Source organism: Neolamprologus brichardi, chromosome 3 (assembly GCF_056152115.1).
Source record: "Neolamprologus brichardi isolate AB-2024 chromosome 3, ASM5615211v1, whole genome shotgun sequence".
NCBI classification, from domain to species: Eukaryota; Metazoa; Chordata; class Actinopteri; order Cichliformes; family Cichlidae; genus Neolamprologus; species Neolamprologus brichardi.
Genome location: NC_142106.1, coordinates 3,382,537 through 3,395,941, shown reverse-complemented (window position 1 = coordinate 3,395,941; position 13,405 = coordinate 3,382,537). Strand labels below are relative to the sequence as shown.

The 13,405-nt window shown below is 42.7% G+C and overlaps 1 protein-coding gene across 7 annotated transcripts in view; it reads right to left on the bottom strand.

Annotated features, from left to right (window-relative positions):
* Positions 1-13,405, bottom strand: part of LOC148103145 (butyrophilin-like protein 2) — a 100,499-nt gene that overhangs the window by 72,210 nt on the left and 14,884 nt on the right. For 2 of the 7 annotated variants that reach the window (XM_087838477.1, XM_087838482.1), the window contains exons 5-6: positions 6,041-6,367; positions 4,095-4,421 (exon numbers count right to left, since the gene is read on the bottom strand). In XM_087838477.1, coding sequence (XP_087694603.1) covers positions 4,095-4,421; positions 6,041-6,367 — 654 coding nt within the window. Of the gene's footprint in view, positions 1-4,094; positions 4,422-5,855; positions 5,866-6,036; positions 6,368-9,000; positions 9,136-9,262; positions 9,602-11,744; positions 11,810-13,405 lie in introns of those variants that run through there. The other 5 variants (XM_087838479.1, XM_087838481.1, XM_087838484.1 and 2 more) reach the window with 5 other exon arrangements.

Sequence of the window (13,405 nt, the reverse complement as noted above, 5' to 3'; positions counted from 1 at the left end):
GTGTGCGTCACAGACCTGATTTATTTCAACACTTTACTCCAAACTTTGAAAGTGAAACTCCTACAAACACATATGAAATAATCCAGCCACAGAAACTGTCCACAGCTTTCAGTCTCCACATTTCCTGTGAAGCTCTGCAGGAAACCCTGACAGCAGCTTTTTAGCTCCAAAGCAGGTTTAGCTGTGGTGCAGAGTGTTAGTGACTCTGCCCGTGGACACAGTTATTTCTGCAGGTCACCTTGTTACAGGTGCATTTGGAGGAGATTCCCTTTCAGAGCACTCAAAGCTTTGTGGCAGGGAGTTTACTGCAGACTGCAGCATGTTTAATACCAAGCATGATGTGAGCCTGATGTGGCTGATAGCTGCTTCTAGCAGTCTTCATGTATGTGGAACGAGAGGGGAGATGTTATCAGGACCAGTTGGACGTCTCAAAGCTGTGAGCGCAGTGCTGAAACTTTGGCTCTGTCCTGTAGCTCTTCACTCAGTCCTCACCCTGAGTGTTTAGAGCCCAGCCACACATATTCCTGCTCCTCAGGAATTCTGGGATTTGGAGGAAACACAGCTAAACTGACCTGAAGCTAAGGGGGAGGAGCCACAATACAAGCTGCATCCAGCCAATGGGTGCACTGTTGAGCCACGGATGTGCAGAGGGTCACATGTTTAGTCCCATTTGTAGAAATGTGTCCATAATGAAGACAAATGCAGTCACACAGCTCTGCAACAGCACAAATCACTTTGATGGAGTTTGTTTGTGCTGCTCTCAGATCTGTACAACACTGACATGTGTGTCAACATGCTGCAGACTCACAAAGATGTGCCGTGTTAGCTTCATGTGTCCATCTGACACTATATTATAGTGACTTGAAGAAATCCCTGCAGCATCACATGCAGAACAAACAGAGGCCACGTGTGGCACAGTTCCTGTAACGGGATGAATCCGTGGATGTGTCGGGATCTGACGCTGAATCGTGTTGCTGTTCTTTTCCACATGGTACAGGTCAGCTGTTCCACACAGATTTCAGCTTTCTAGAAGAGTTAGTCTGGAATAAAGCAGCTCTCCTCTGGACCAATCCTGCCTCCAGCTGAGCCGTCACACATTCACACACAGTCCCAGCAGTTTGTAGCACAGCAGTGATCCTTCTATCAGAAACATGCTGCTTCTCCTTCATCCTCCTCTCATTGATCTGAATCAGCTGTTTTCACAGAGAAACGCTGCACAAATCCTTCACTCCACTATTTCTGTCAGCAGATGACTCGCTCTATCATGGCTGCTGCTCCTTTTTCACACACTCATTTGTGCTTTGAATCCAATCTGTTTCTCATCATCACCATGAACAGGCTGCTCATCAATCAGCACATTAGCTGTAGATCAGCTGCACACTGATGAAGATGCTCAGACAGACGGGCTGGGCACACAGAGGACTTTATGATCTGTTCTTAAATTCAGTCCAACATGGATCATTTCTGCTCACAGTCCAATCATCTCTGGAAACTTGTGCTTCCATGGCACACGGTGCGCTGGGCTGCTTCAACAAATAGCACTACACCTCTGGTTGTCAGCTTCACCTCTCCATCGCTCTTCCCGTGGCTACAGTACAAGTGAGCTGACACATCCATCAGTGGAGACTGTGGGCCAGTAAGGAGCAGCAGCTGCCTGCAACATGGGCTTTACATTGCAAACAGCCACAAGTCTGGGCCTAACCACGCCTTTGACTTCTTCTTCATTTCCATGAGATTTACATTTCAGGGAGTTCCCCTGGAAAAAGAGCCATTTTGAAAGCTGTTTGCTGACTTCATCAATAATCTGCTTCAATCATCCAGATGAGAATCCTGAGAATGGAGCAGCCCTGATAGCAGCTCATAGGATCACAGTGTTTTTCATTCAGCTGATTGATTTCACAGGTTAGGAGGTGAACCATCTAACTGTGCTCCTCCTTCCACCTTTGGACCACTCATTTAGTGACAGCCAGGATTTGACAATCAGCTGTGACACAGGAAAACATGAGGTGGGAAACTCTGGAGAAGATCTGCTTTTCTCTAAAGGGAGGCTCGCACATCTGATCTGCTCACGATCACTCAACTCACTTCAACAACATGCTGACTCAGTCATTTCTGCACGTTTCCTCATGTTACAGCCCTGACTTCAGTTCAGCTGAGGAGGAGATGAGGGAGGAGAGAGCAGTGGTGGAAGAAGAGGAGGAGAAGATCCAAAGAGGAGGCAGGGGGAGAGGCTCAGGAACAGTTAGCATCAGAGACTTTGAGCCATCATGGACTCCCACTCCTTCCATCCAGCCCTGTGTGGATCAGCAGCTCCAAAATGTCTGCTCACTCATGTTCTTACTGTCTGTGCTCTTCTTTCATTTCACTCATTATATATGAACTGCTCCTAAATCACACTGGATATGGATTTTCTGTCCATCCACACTAATTCTCTTCATTCTCACCTGATTGTTTGGATGCTCTTTGATAGCACATTGAAAATCCTCACAGTGACTTCTATTGCCACACTGACTGGACAAATACAAAGTTGAAGGCTTCATGTGTTTGGCACAAATAATACTTTGGTAGGTCTGAATTGTGTTTTGAACCATCTCTCAGGACCAAAGTCTTTTTGCTTCATTCAAAAAGAGCTGAAGGCTTTTTCCCTCACAGTTTGTCCTTTGATATTATTGGATGATGGACTGTGGAAAACACAAATGTGCACTTCTTAATGGCTCATATGTGCTGTGAAAGAGCTCTTTGTGATCCTGAAGCTTTTCAATAGTTTTTCTTTGGCTGTTTGTAAAGTTTTCTGTGTGAACTCTCAGGAATCTGGAGCAGTCTAATAGAAGTCTACTGGGGTATAGAGGGAGGAGCTTCTGTCAGACTCTTTCTGATGAGGAACTGAAGCCGCTCTCATGGTCTCATCAAATCCATCAGACTGAGAAAAACTGTCATGTGACCTCTCAGAACAAACAGCCTGTTAGTTTCCTGCTGCCTCCATCACTCACTTTCATTCACTCTCAATCACACCAACATGTTAAAGCAGCGCTATAGCTCACCTGGCTGAGCAGGTGGGCTGAAGGCGGGGCTTACTACAGGTGCCTGTGTGTCCCTCACTCTCTCCCCACTTTCCTGTCTACTCTCTGCACCTATATAATAAAGGCAAACATGCCTCCAATAGAAATCTTTGCAAACACAAAGTCCCACAGCAGCCCCGTGTTCTCTGGCTAAAATGAGAGTTTTTGTCAGTGGAGTCTGGTGGCTTTAACCACACAAACATTACAGCTGCGCTCAAATATCACAAAGAGCTGTGACAGCAGAGAAACACATGAAAATCCTCCAAAGATCATCTAGAAATAGAAATCTGTCCACTGTGGGACGTGTGAGGCTGACATTAATATGTCTTAAAGTGGGAGATGAAGAAATGCTTCCAGGGCCCAAATCATGGAGACAAACATCAATCCACACTTCACTTTGTTTCCTGTCTCTAAAGTGGGAATATTTCAGTGTGATGAACAAACGGCCTCCAACAAATAAAGCTCATTTCCTTTTCCTGTCTTTTCTCCAGTGGCCTCAGCTTCTTCCTCTTTCCCCTGTCTTCTTCTGCAGACGCTCCTCTGTAGCTTCAAGCTCTTTCTCTTTACAAGGAGAGCTACAAACCTTTGCATCCAGCCACAAACACCCCATGGGCTCCTCTGGATCATCACACTCAGCATTTTCACAATAAAAGCTTCATATTTATGGCTGCTCCACCCTGACATGTGACAACATCCAAATGACTGGATCAAAGTGTTTGAATGATCTCAGCAGCTTTAAAACTATTGATATTTACACATTTACATTGATTTGGACTAAACTAACAAAACTATTGATTTGATCCAAACTCAAATCATGCCAGAGGCTTTTATTTTGAAGGTAGGATCATTTTAATGGTCTTCTTAGTCTGTTCATTTAAACACACAGTTGCTCCGCCTGACATTTTTGGCTTTTAGATCAAAACATCAAAGAATTTATTTTATTTGAATGAACTGAAAAGAGATTCAAACTAAAAGCTTTTAGAGAATAAACTCCTACATGACCTCTGACCTTTGACCTGTATCTACAGCACTGACCTCTGACTTTCAGCTCCACTTGTTTCTTCAGCAGGATGTTTCCCTCCCTGCTGTAGACGGTGCAGGTGTAGGTCCAGTTGTCTCCATCTGTGGGGTATTTCAGGGTCAGACTGAGGTCTCCAGTTTTCAGCAGGTCTTCATTCATCTTCGTTCGGTCTCTGTAAGCCTGGTGCTGTTCTTCAGGCTGGTCAGAGCCGTTCTCATACACGTGGACCTTTATGTATGAACCGATCTTCCACTCCACTTTAGCATCTTCAGGCAGGTGAAGTGTGGTGTTGAAGGGCAGCTGGACAGACTCCATCCCTGAATCCACCTCCACCTGGGGGACTGAGAGGACAACAAAGCACAACATGAGCTTGGATGGAGACATTTGTGTTGACTCTAACAGGCTGAATGCTGCTGCTTCACTGGGAGCTCACTGTTAGATAGAAAGTGGTCAGTGTGAAGAGGAGACGCAGCAGAAAGATGAAGACTGACAGGAAGAAAGCAGTGAACAGACTGTTGGAGCTGCTGTTAGTGGGACAGGACTTTATTCAGTCTCTGAGGACCAGATTTGACTTGATGAAGCAGAGAAACACAGTCTGAGTGTTTCTGTCACACTCACTTCATCACACAGCTCAGTTTGACAACATTTGGAAGAATTTGATAGAAGCGTTCCTTTAGTAAAAGCACCAAGAAAACACCATGAAAACACCTCACTACACACAAAACTGCAGTACTGGCAAATTGTACATAAAGTATGAAAAGTCAAAGTAGTTATTGTGCAGAACAATGTTCCCATCAGTGTTCTATGGATCAATATTACTGCTGCACATGTTTAAGGCTGAGCTCATTTCAAATCCTTTCTATTGTGTTGAATCTGCAGTAATGCATCATATTCTATAAAATCATATGTTTGTAGTGGCTGTCCTGTGAGGACCACGTATCTCTAAATAAACAGCTGTTAATGAGCTCACAAACACAGGCCTACAGCTGGATTTGAAAAAGTCCATTCAATAGAAAATCAACAATCACAGCTGGATTCAAAGGCTTGAGCTCTGTGTGACATGGTTACCTGTCAGTATCTACAGGGGGATTCAAATATGAAGGAAACATGAAGGTGGTGCATTAGAAAAACTGCTGCTTTCAAGTGCAGAGCAACAAACTGTTTGAACTGATCCAACTTTATTAACACAGACAAAGATTTGTGTATCAGCTGCTGTTTGCTGCTATAGATATAATCCAGCTGATGTGGAGAACTACATGTGACACTTTGATGCAGCCATGAATCTGACTGATTTCTTTCCATTTTCAAAGGTTGATGCATCAGTTAAAGTCCTTAAAAAGCTCAGAAATAAAGAGAAAGGTTGGTTAAAGCAAAGAGAGGCACTGGCAGCATTGAAGACACTAAACAAGAGAAACAGATCAGAGAACATCAGACTGAATAAGTGGAATAAAGTGAAACAGAGAACTAACGCTCCCTAAGAATGGAGCTGTCAGAGGAAGAGAGCAGCAAACTGAAAGTCTCTGTTAGCTGCAGAGCTCTGAAACTTCACACAGCTTTGGATGATAACATGGAGAAAGGATGTGGAGATTTTCACAGTTCTGCTAGAAATCATCTTCTAGTTATTGTGACTCAGATATGACTGATTATAGATGAGGACCAAAGAAGGTTTTTACTGAGATTTGAACTGACTTAGCTTAGCCTGTGTTTTAGCCACATGCTAAACAAACACATGTTCAGAAACTAGAAGATGTTACCTTTCAGATGAAGTCTCACACATGAACTTTGCTCCTACAGTTCATCTGCTGAAGCTTTTACATTTGGGTGGAAATCAAATAAAAATCAAAACAGCCACAAACATCAGACATGCTAACACTGTAACATTATTGGATGGAGCCCACTGAGACTGAACCACCATCATGAGTCTGACCTCTGACCTTTGACCTGTATCTACAGCACTGACCTCTGACTTTCAGCTCCACTTGTTTCTTCAGCAGGATGTTTCCCTCCCTGCTGTAGACGGTGCAGGTGTAGGTGGAGTTGTCTCCATCTGTGGGGTGTTTCAGGGTCAGACTGAGGTCTCCAGGTTCCAGTAAGTTTCTCTTCATCTTTGTTCGGTTCTTGTATTCATCGTCCTGTTCTTCAGGCTGGTCAGAGCCGTTCTCATACACGTGGACCTTCCTGTCATCTTCATCCTTCCACTCCACTTTAGCATCTTTAGGCAGACAAACTGTGGTTTTGCAGATCAGCTGGACAGACTCCACCCCTGAATCCACCTCCACCCAGCGGACTGAGAGGACAACAAAGCACAACATGAGCTGTAGTGAAGTTACTAATGTTCTCCTTATGACCTGTTACAGAGGACTTATTTCTGTGCTTGTCCTGTTAGACCTCAGTGTAGACCACAACATTTTACTACAAACACTAGAACACACCAGAGTTATTAAAGGAAATTCACTGCAGTGGTTTGAATCACATCTGATAGATTCCAGTTTGATCAGTTAATGAGGAGTTTTCTTCACATAGAAAAATTATTCATAGGTTTGTATCATTACCATGCAGATGATACACATTTGATTTTTATCATTAACACCAATTAAATCAGTTACAGGATTTAAAGACATAAAAACCTGGATGACCTTCTTCTAAATTCATCTCCTGGATCCTGGATATATAAAAACAAATCCTATTGATACATTTTTATTAACACGTCGTGTTTTTTCAAATGATATCAGTGTCCAATGTGTAATCGCTGCAGTCAGACAGCTGGAACAGAATCAACCTCTTTACTGATGAGGAGCTGGGATGGAAATACTTTAATGATGTTTTGATAAAAATATAAATAAACATGTGTCCATCATTAAATTTAGAGTAAACCACAGAAACAATGCTGGGGTTTCTCCTCAGCTGTCCAGCCTCCTTAAACAAAGAGATGCTGTCTGAGCTCAGACCAGAGAAACTAAATCTGAGGCAGACTGTTTGATTTTTAGACCCTTTTTTTCTACCACTCAAAACCACTAAACATCTGAATGATCCAACAACAAATTAGGATAATAACAAAATCTTACTATGAGGATATATCCACCAAGATGGCTGCTTTTGTTTGAAAAGACTGATGCACTTTACTGAAAAATGCTTTAATGAACATTTTGTTTCTTCGGGTCTTTACGTGAATCTTTACATCAGATTTCAAACAGCTTCATGAACAGGAGGCTCTCTGTAACCACTCAAACTCAGTCTGTGCTTCAGTCCTTCAGCTTTTCTCTCTGAATGTCCTGGAGGTCCACAGCACCTTAAATCTGTTGGATCCAAATAAATCTGCAGGACTAAATCAACTTGATCCTTATTTTCTTAATAAGATGTTACAGCAGAACTGCTAACTTATATTTTTCATTTCAGCCTTTGAACAGTGAGATCTCTGAAATATGGAAACCTGTCCATGTTCTCCCTTTGAAAAGAGTTGATCCTTCAGATGTTCATAACTACAGGCCTGAATCTAAATTGTGTGTGTTTAGTAAAAGTTTACAAAAAGCTTATTAGTGAACAACTAAAAAAATGTTCTGTACAAAAATGAAACTCTTTCTCAGCATCAGTCAGGATTCAGAAAACAGCCCAATAACTGCTGCTGTTGAAGTGGTGAACGACATCATTGATGAGCTGCTCTTTGTTTTGACTTATTGAAGGTTTTTCACACAGTTGTCATTTTAGTAAACAGACTAAACAATGTTGGTCTCTCTGTAAATGCTGTGAGTTTGTTTTTAACTCATCAGCTACAACTCAGTGTGTCCACGTTGTTTTATATTAGGACCACTGTTCTTTTCTCGATAAATAAATAAACTCCATCTTTATGCAGAGGACAGATTGTTTGTCTCCTTCAGTAAAACAAACCTGTGAATTTCTGAAGACTTTGATGTTGTTCAGTCCCATTTAACTTAAGTTGGTGTTAAATGCAGAGAAATCCAAGTTGATGTTATTATTAAACAGCAAAGAGTTGTTATCAACGTTTCCTAAGAACAAACCCATTCAAGGAGCTGAAACTGCAATGGTCACATCTTATAAGTATCTCAGTATCATTATAGATCAGAATTTGTCATTTAAAGCTCAGTTTGAAAGGATCGGGTCCAAGCTGAAATTTAAAAATTTAAATTTTGGGCATAAATCTTGATTCTTCTCCAAATGAGGAAAAACTTCATCTCTGTAACTTTTTTGTGTTTATTGGATTACAGTGATCTGCACCCATCCTGTACCGAAACAGATTAGATAGTGTCCATCGTTGTGCTTTGTTTTATTGCTGGCTGTAGAAATCGTGTACATCACTGTTCTGTGTGCTGCTGCTAAATGTCCATCTCTGTATATCTGTAGATTTTCCTGTTTGGTTTTTATCTATAAATCCCTGTTTGGCTGCTTTAAGTCATTTTTAAAGAAGTAAGAGCTCTTTTAGTCAGTGTGACACTCTTGTAATAATCTGTTTTTCACATCATTCACATTTTGTGTTCACTTGTCTGTGTGGAATATTGTATTTATCTCTTTACTAATATTGTTGTGTTTGTAATGTCTGCTGCCCTCTGCTGGTCTCTCTTGGACTTTAATCTCAGTGAGACTTTTACCTGGTTAAATGGCAAATAATGAAAGAACAGCTTGTCCACATGCAGCCTCTGTGTCAGATCAATGCAGTGAAGCACACACACTGTTTAGTAAAGTCATGTTGTGGAGCTGTTTCACTGATCAATGACTGAGTCTGAAGGAGGTTTTCTGACTTCTGGAACAAACCTGGAAGTTTCTCTTCAGCTCTCTGTATCAGCTGTTTGTAACTCTCAACTCTTTCAGCTTCTGGAACAAGTTTGTGTGAGCCACAGTCAAGGAGCCACCAGAGGACACCTGCTGACCATCGGCATTATGGGTAGTGTAGTAGGAGACACTCACCTGACATGAAATAGTGCCGGAAATAATATAGAAGACCTCCAGAAACCACAAGAAGAACCAGGAGAACCAGGAGAGCTTTGGCCCAGGATGGAAACCGTTCTGTGGAGAAACACAAAGAACATCGTGACCTTTGACCTCTGACTGAATGAATTTAATGAAGAGGCCTTTACTCATAAAGCTAACATGATTATTCTGACAATTTTAAAATAAAGTTTTATCTGAGTGATGTCAGATGTATCTACAGCAGGTGTTTGTTGCTGACCTTTGACCTGCAGCTGTACATCACTCCGACTCAATTCATCTCCAAATTCTCTGACGGAGCAGGTGTAGGTGCCACTGTCAGACAGTTGGAGGTTGGTCAGGTTCAGGCTGAGGTCTCCAGTATCCAGAGCATCAGTCTTCATGGATGTTCGGCCGCTGTAACGCTGGTTTTGATCTTTCAGTTCGTCTCCTTGAAGCTGCTGCTGGTGGACGGTTGGAGGACTGAGGTCGGAGCGACTCCACACCACTGAGGGGTCAGCAAATCTAAAAGTGGCAAACTGACAGGGCAGGATGAACGAGTCCCCCTCATATGACTCCACCGCTGAGGCATGCTGGGAAACTGAGGACACACAGACAGAGACTCCATGAGTCACTTTGAGGTGAAGAAACCAGGAGACAGAACGACAGAAACATTCAACATTTTAACAACTTGCAGAAAAAAAAGTAAGAGGCAGGAAGTCCAGAGGAAGTGGAGGAACGAGCTGATGTGAGGCTTTAAAAGTGATGAATACAAGTTTAAAGTCAGGTCTGTATCTAACAGGCTGCCTGTGCTGTGAGGATGGACTGATGAGGACTCGTCTGTTTCAGTTTGTTAAAAATCTGTCAGGTTAACTGTGGATGAGCTGGAGGACACTTGGCTGAGAGCTGAGTGGAGAAAAGTACAACAGTCCAAACATGAGATGTTGGAGGACTTTTTCAAGCCCGTTTCTTATAAAAATGTGTGATATTTGTTTTATTTCTTAAAGGGGACATGAAACCTGACACAGATAAAGGCTCATTTACAGCACTGAGCCCTGCTCATAGATGTAACTCTGTCTGTGAAGCTGCATTTAAGAAATAAGTGCTTAAAGTGAAGTTTTATAAACATGGTTCAGAACTGAAGAAGCTTCTCGGATGAAGGTGAAACGTCTTCTAGCAACTTACAGAAGTCCAGACGCTTTTCTTTGTAAGCTCCTTTGACTACGATGACCTGGATGACTGAGAACCTTCACAGACATATTTTATAAACATGTTTAGCGCCATCTTGTGTCAGTATGGGACGTGACATCATGTGGTTGGTTGGTTGGGGCTAATAGACTTACATTTTTACATGCTTTACATCTTTACATGTTTCTATATCTCTGCTGTGATCACTGAGCCATGGAGGACATTATATTTCTGATGTTTCACCTTCAAGGACAGATTTCCATGTACATATTGAAATGATCTAAGAGTCCCTGAGACCAAGGCTATGAGGGCAGAGACAGCTAAGAAGCTGCTGCTGACTCTGAGTTTAGATGCAGGTTTGTGAGCAGGAAACAGAAGCAGGGATGGAAGATAAGATCCTCGTGACCACAGACAAGAAAATCAAGCATTTCAACTCAGAGAGATGCCAGAGAACAGCACACGCTCAGATCACTGCAGAGTTTCACCTGCAGATAAAAATGTTTGGTGTCCACCAAAAGAAGTTTTGGCCTCCACCAAAGGAAAATCAGCAGGACTGTGATTTTACAGCATTTTAATAAATGCACTTTCATTTAAGCTTAAATACATTTGAGTTTGTCAAAGAGCCAAAATAGCAGGAACACAAACAGACTAGTGTAAATTCAGCTCACACAGACTCTTTGTGTTCACTACATGCAGACCAGCTGCGCTCATATGTGCAGTTACAGCTCATTTAGAGGCAGGAATATCCTGCTATGTCCCTGTTAGGACCTGCTCCTGTTAGGACCTGCTTCTTTGACTGCTCACCACTCAAACAGCTTCATGACATTAGCAGTAAGAGCAGATGTGGATCCACAGCAAACATGTATGTTGGTCACAATCAATGAAAGAAGCTCAGAAAGCTCTTCAGTAAAACCAGTGTTAGAAATGAAACACAGCACAGCATGCTGGGTAATTACAAGGACTCCCATCAGGCACAGGGAGGCACGTCCCCCTAACTACTCATGCTGATTAACACAACACACATGTTACATGCACTTCTCTCCACGACCACTAGATGTCTCCACACTCTGTGCTGACTCCAATGATCAGAGCTGCTGAGCCTGTTTGCAGACAGAGGAGGAGCTCCTGCTGATCCGTGTGGGACTAAAAAGCTCTGATAACGTCCATCCAGCAGCTGATAACAGGTACATTTGGTGCCATGTCAGAGCTGCACAGTCAGTCATCAGTTTGGCTCTTTAGTTTGAAGAGTTCAAAGCAGCAGCAGAGAGTCTAAAGTGTGTCACACAGCACCAAGTTTCCTTTGGTCACGTATGAAATGTGAGTCAGAGCTTCAGCTACACAACAACACACACAGCAGCTGATTGTAACATGAGCTCATCTGAAAGCCACCAAGAAGAATCCAGAGATTTGAAAGTTGCTGCTTTGGATTGTTAGTTTGATCTGAATCAGAATCCAGTGTTTGATGGAAATCTCCTCCTGCTGCACTTCAACACATTAAAGAGAGAGAGATGAAAGAAAAGCTGATGATGAGAGCAGAGAGAGGAAGGTGTACTTACCATGCAGGAGGATCACAAACACCACAAACATCTTCATGTTCCTGTCAAACTCAGAGACTCTTTAAAAGCCCTTCAGGACATCAGCTCACAGCAGCTTCACTTTCCTCTGCTGATCATCTACTGACACTCTCACACTGCTCACACTGTCACAGCTCAGAGTTCAGCTTCACACTTTGTTAAAGCACATCTGTGGAATGAAGTCCGGCCGGCCACAGATCACTTCTGAGGAAAGAGGAGGACGTCGGCTTTCCTCCTAGTTTCACGCCCGAGCGCTCCAGTTGGAGGCGAAAGAAAAAACATGTGAAGTGTTGAACTAAGGAAGGAGGTCCTGTTCAAACAGCACAAATACACATGAAGACAAAGCTTTGTGTTTTCACAGCTGGGTGTGTTCCAGTAAAGTGTGAGCAGCACAAACACAATCAGAGTTTGTGTCAGCTTTCAGTGAGTCACATTCAGTGTGTGCAGCCAAACATGATGGCAGACTGCCACAGATCACTTCTGAGGAAAGAGGAGGCGTTCAGCTTCCTCATAGTTTCACACCTGCATGAAGCAGCCTCACCCTGACAGCTTCAAATCACTGTCAGCTGATCACTTCCTGTGCTGTGATTGGCTAAGTTCATCAACAGGTGTGAAACTATGAGGAAGCTGAACGACCTCGTCTTTCCTCAGAGGTGATCTGTGGCAGTCTGCCATGTTCAGCTGCACAGACTCAGCCTGAGCTCTCTGAAAGCTGACTGGGACCTTTTTAAATAAGTGTTGTTTATAATTTAAAACATGAGAAATACATTCAAATGTCTGATAAAATAAGTATGATCTGATTTCAAACTGCAGCTATATTTCTTAATTTTTAAGAGCCAGTAAATGGTTATTGTGAAATGATAATATAAAAACATTTGAAATAAACTGTGAACAATGAAATTAATTTGATAGAAGTGTTTTGTGATGAATACAGCAGACAGTAACCCTTCTGTGTGCAGCGGTGCTCTGCTTTCCTGAGCAGACAGTAAACGCAGCATGCAGAGTCCAGTCTGTCCTCAGTGTGTCAGCACAGCTTCAGTTCAGTTTCATTTAGTCATCCATTTATTTCTCTGTTACATTCATTTCAACGTTTAAATCATTAGAAATGATTCTTCTTGTTCAACTAAATGAAAAGACATGAAAATAAGAATTTCCAGGTTGGCCTCAGTTTCATCCTGATACTGACATCAGCTAAACTCTATTTGTAGTTTCTACTAGCTGTTCTCCACTGTGCACAGTGTGCAGATGTTGTGAGTGGAACCCTCCACTGCAGCTGTCGTAGCAGAGACATCCTGTTTCCACTGAGGTTAGCTCTGAGCTACATGTTACTGTGAGTCTATTTAGGAAATCTTCCCTTCAGTTTGACCTCTGACCTTTGCCTACAGTACTGACATCAGTATCTACAGCAGGTGCTGGGGTTTGTTGCTGACCTTTGACCTGTAAATGAACGCTTGTCGGTCTCTCCCATCACTGATGGAGCAGGTGTAGTTGCTGCTGTCAGTCTGTTGGTTTTCTCAGAGTGAGGCTGAATCTGTGTGACCATCGTAGCTGTTTCTCCTCTAAGATCGTCTCCTCCTCCTCGTGGACAGATCAGCTGAAGAGTCCACATCACTGAGGCCTTCTAAAGTATGAAGCTGAGTACT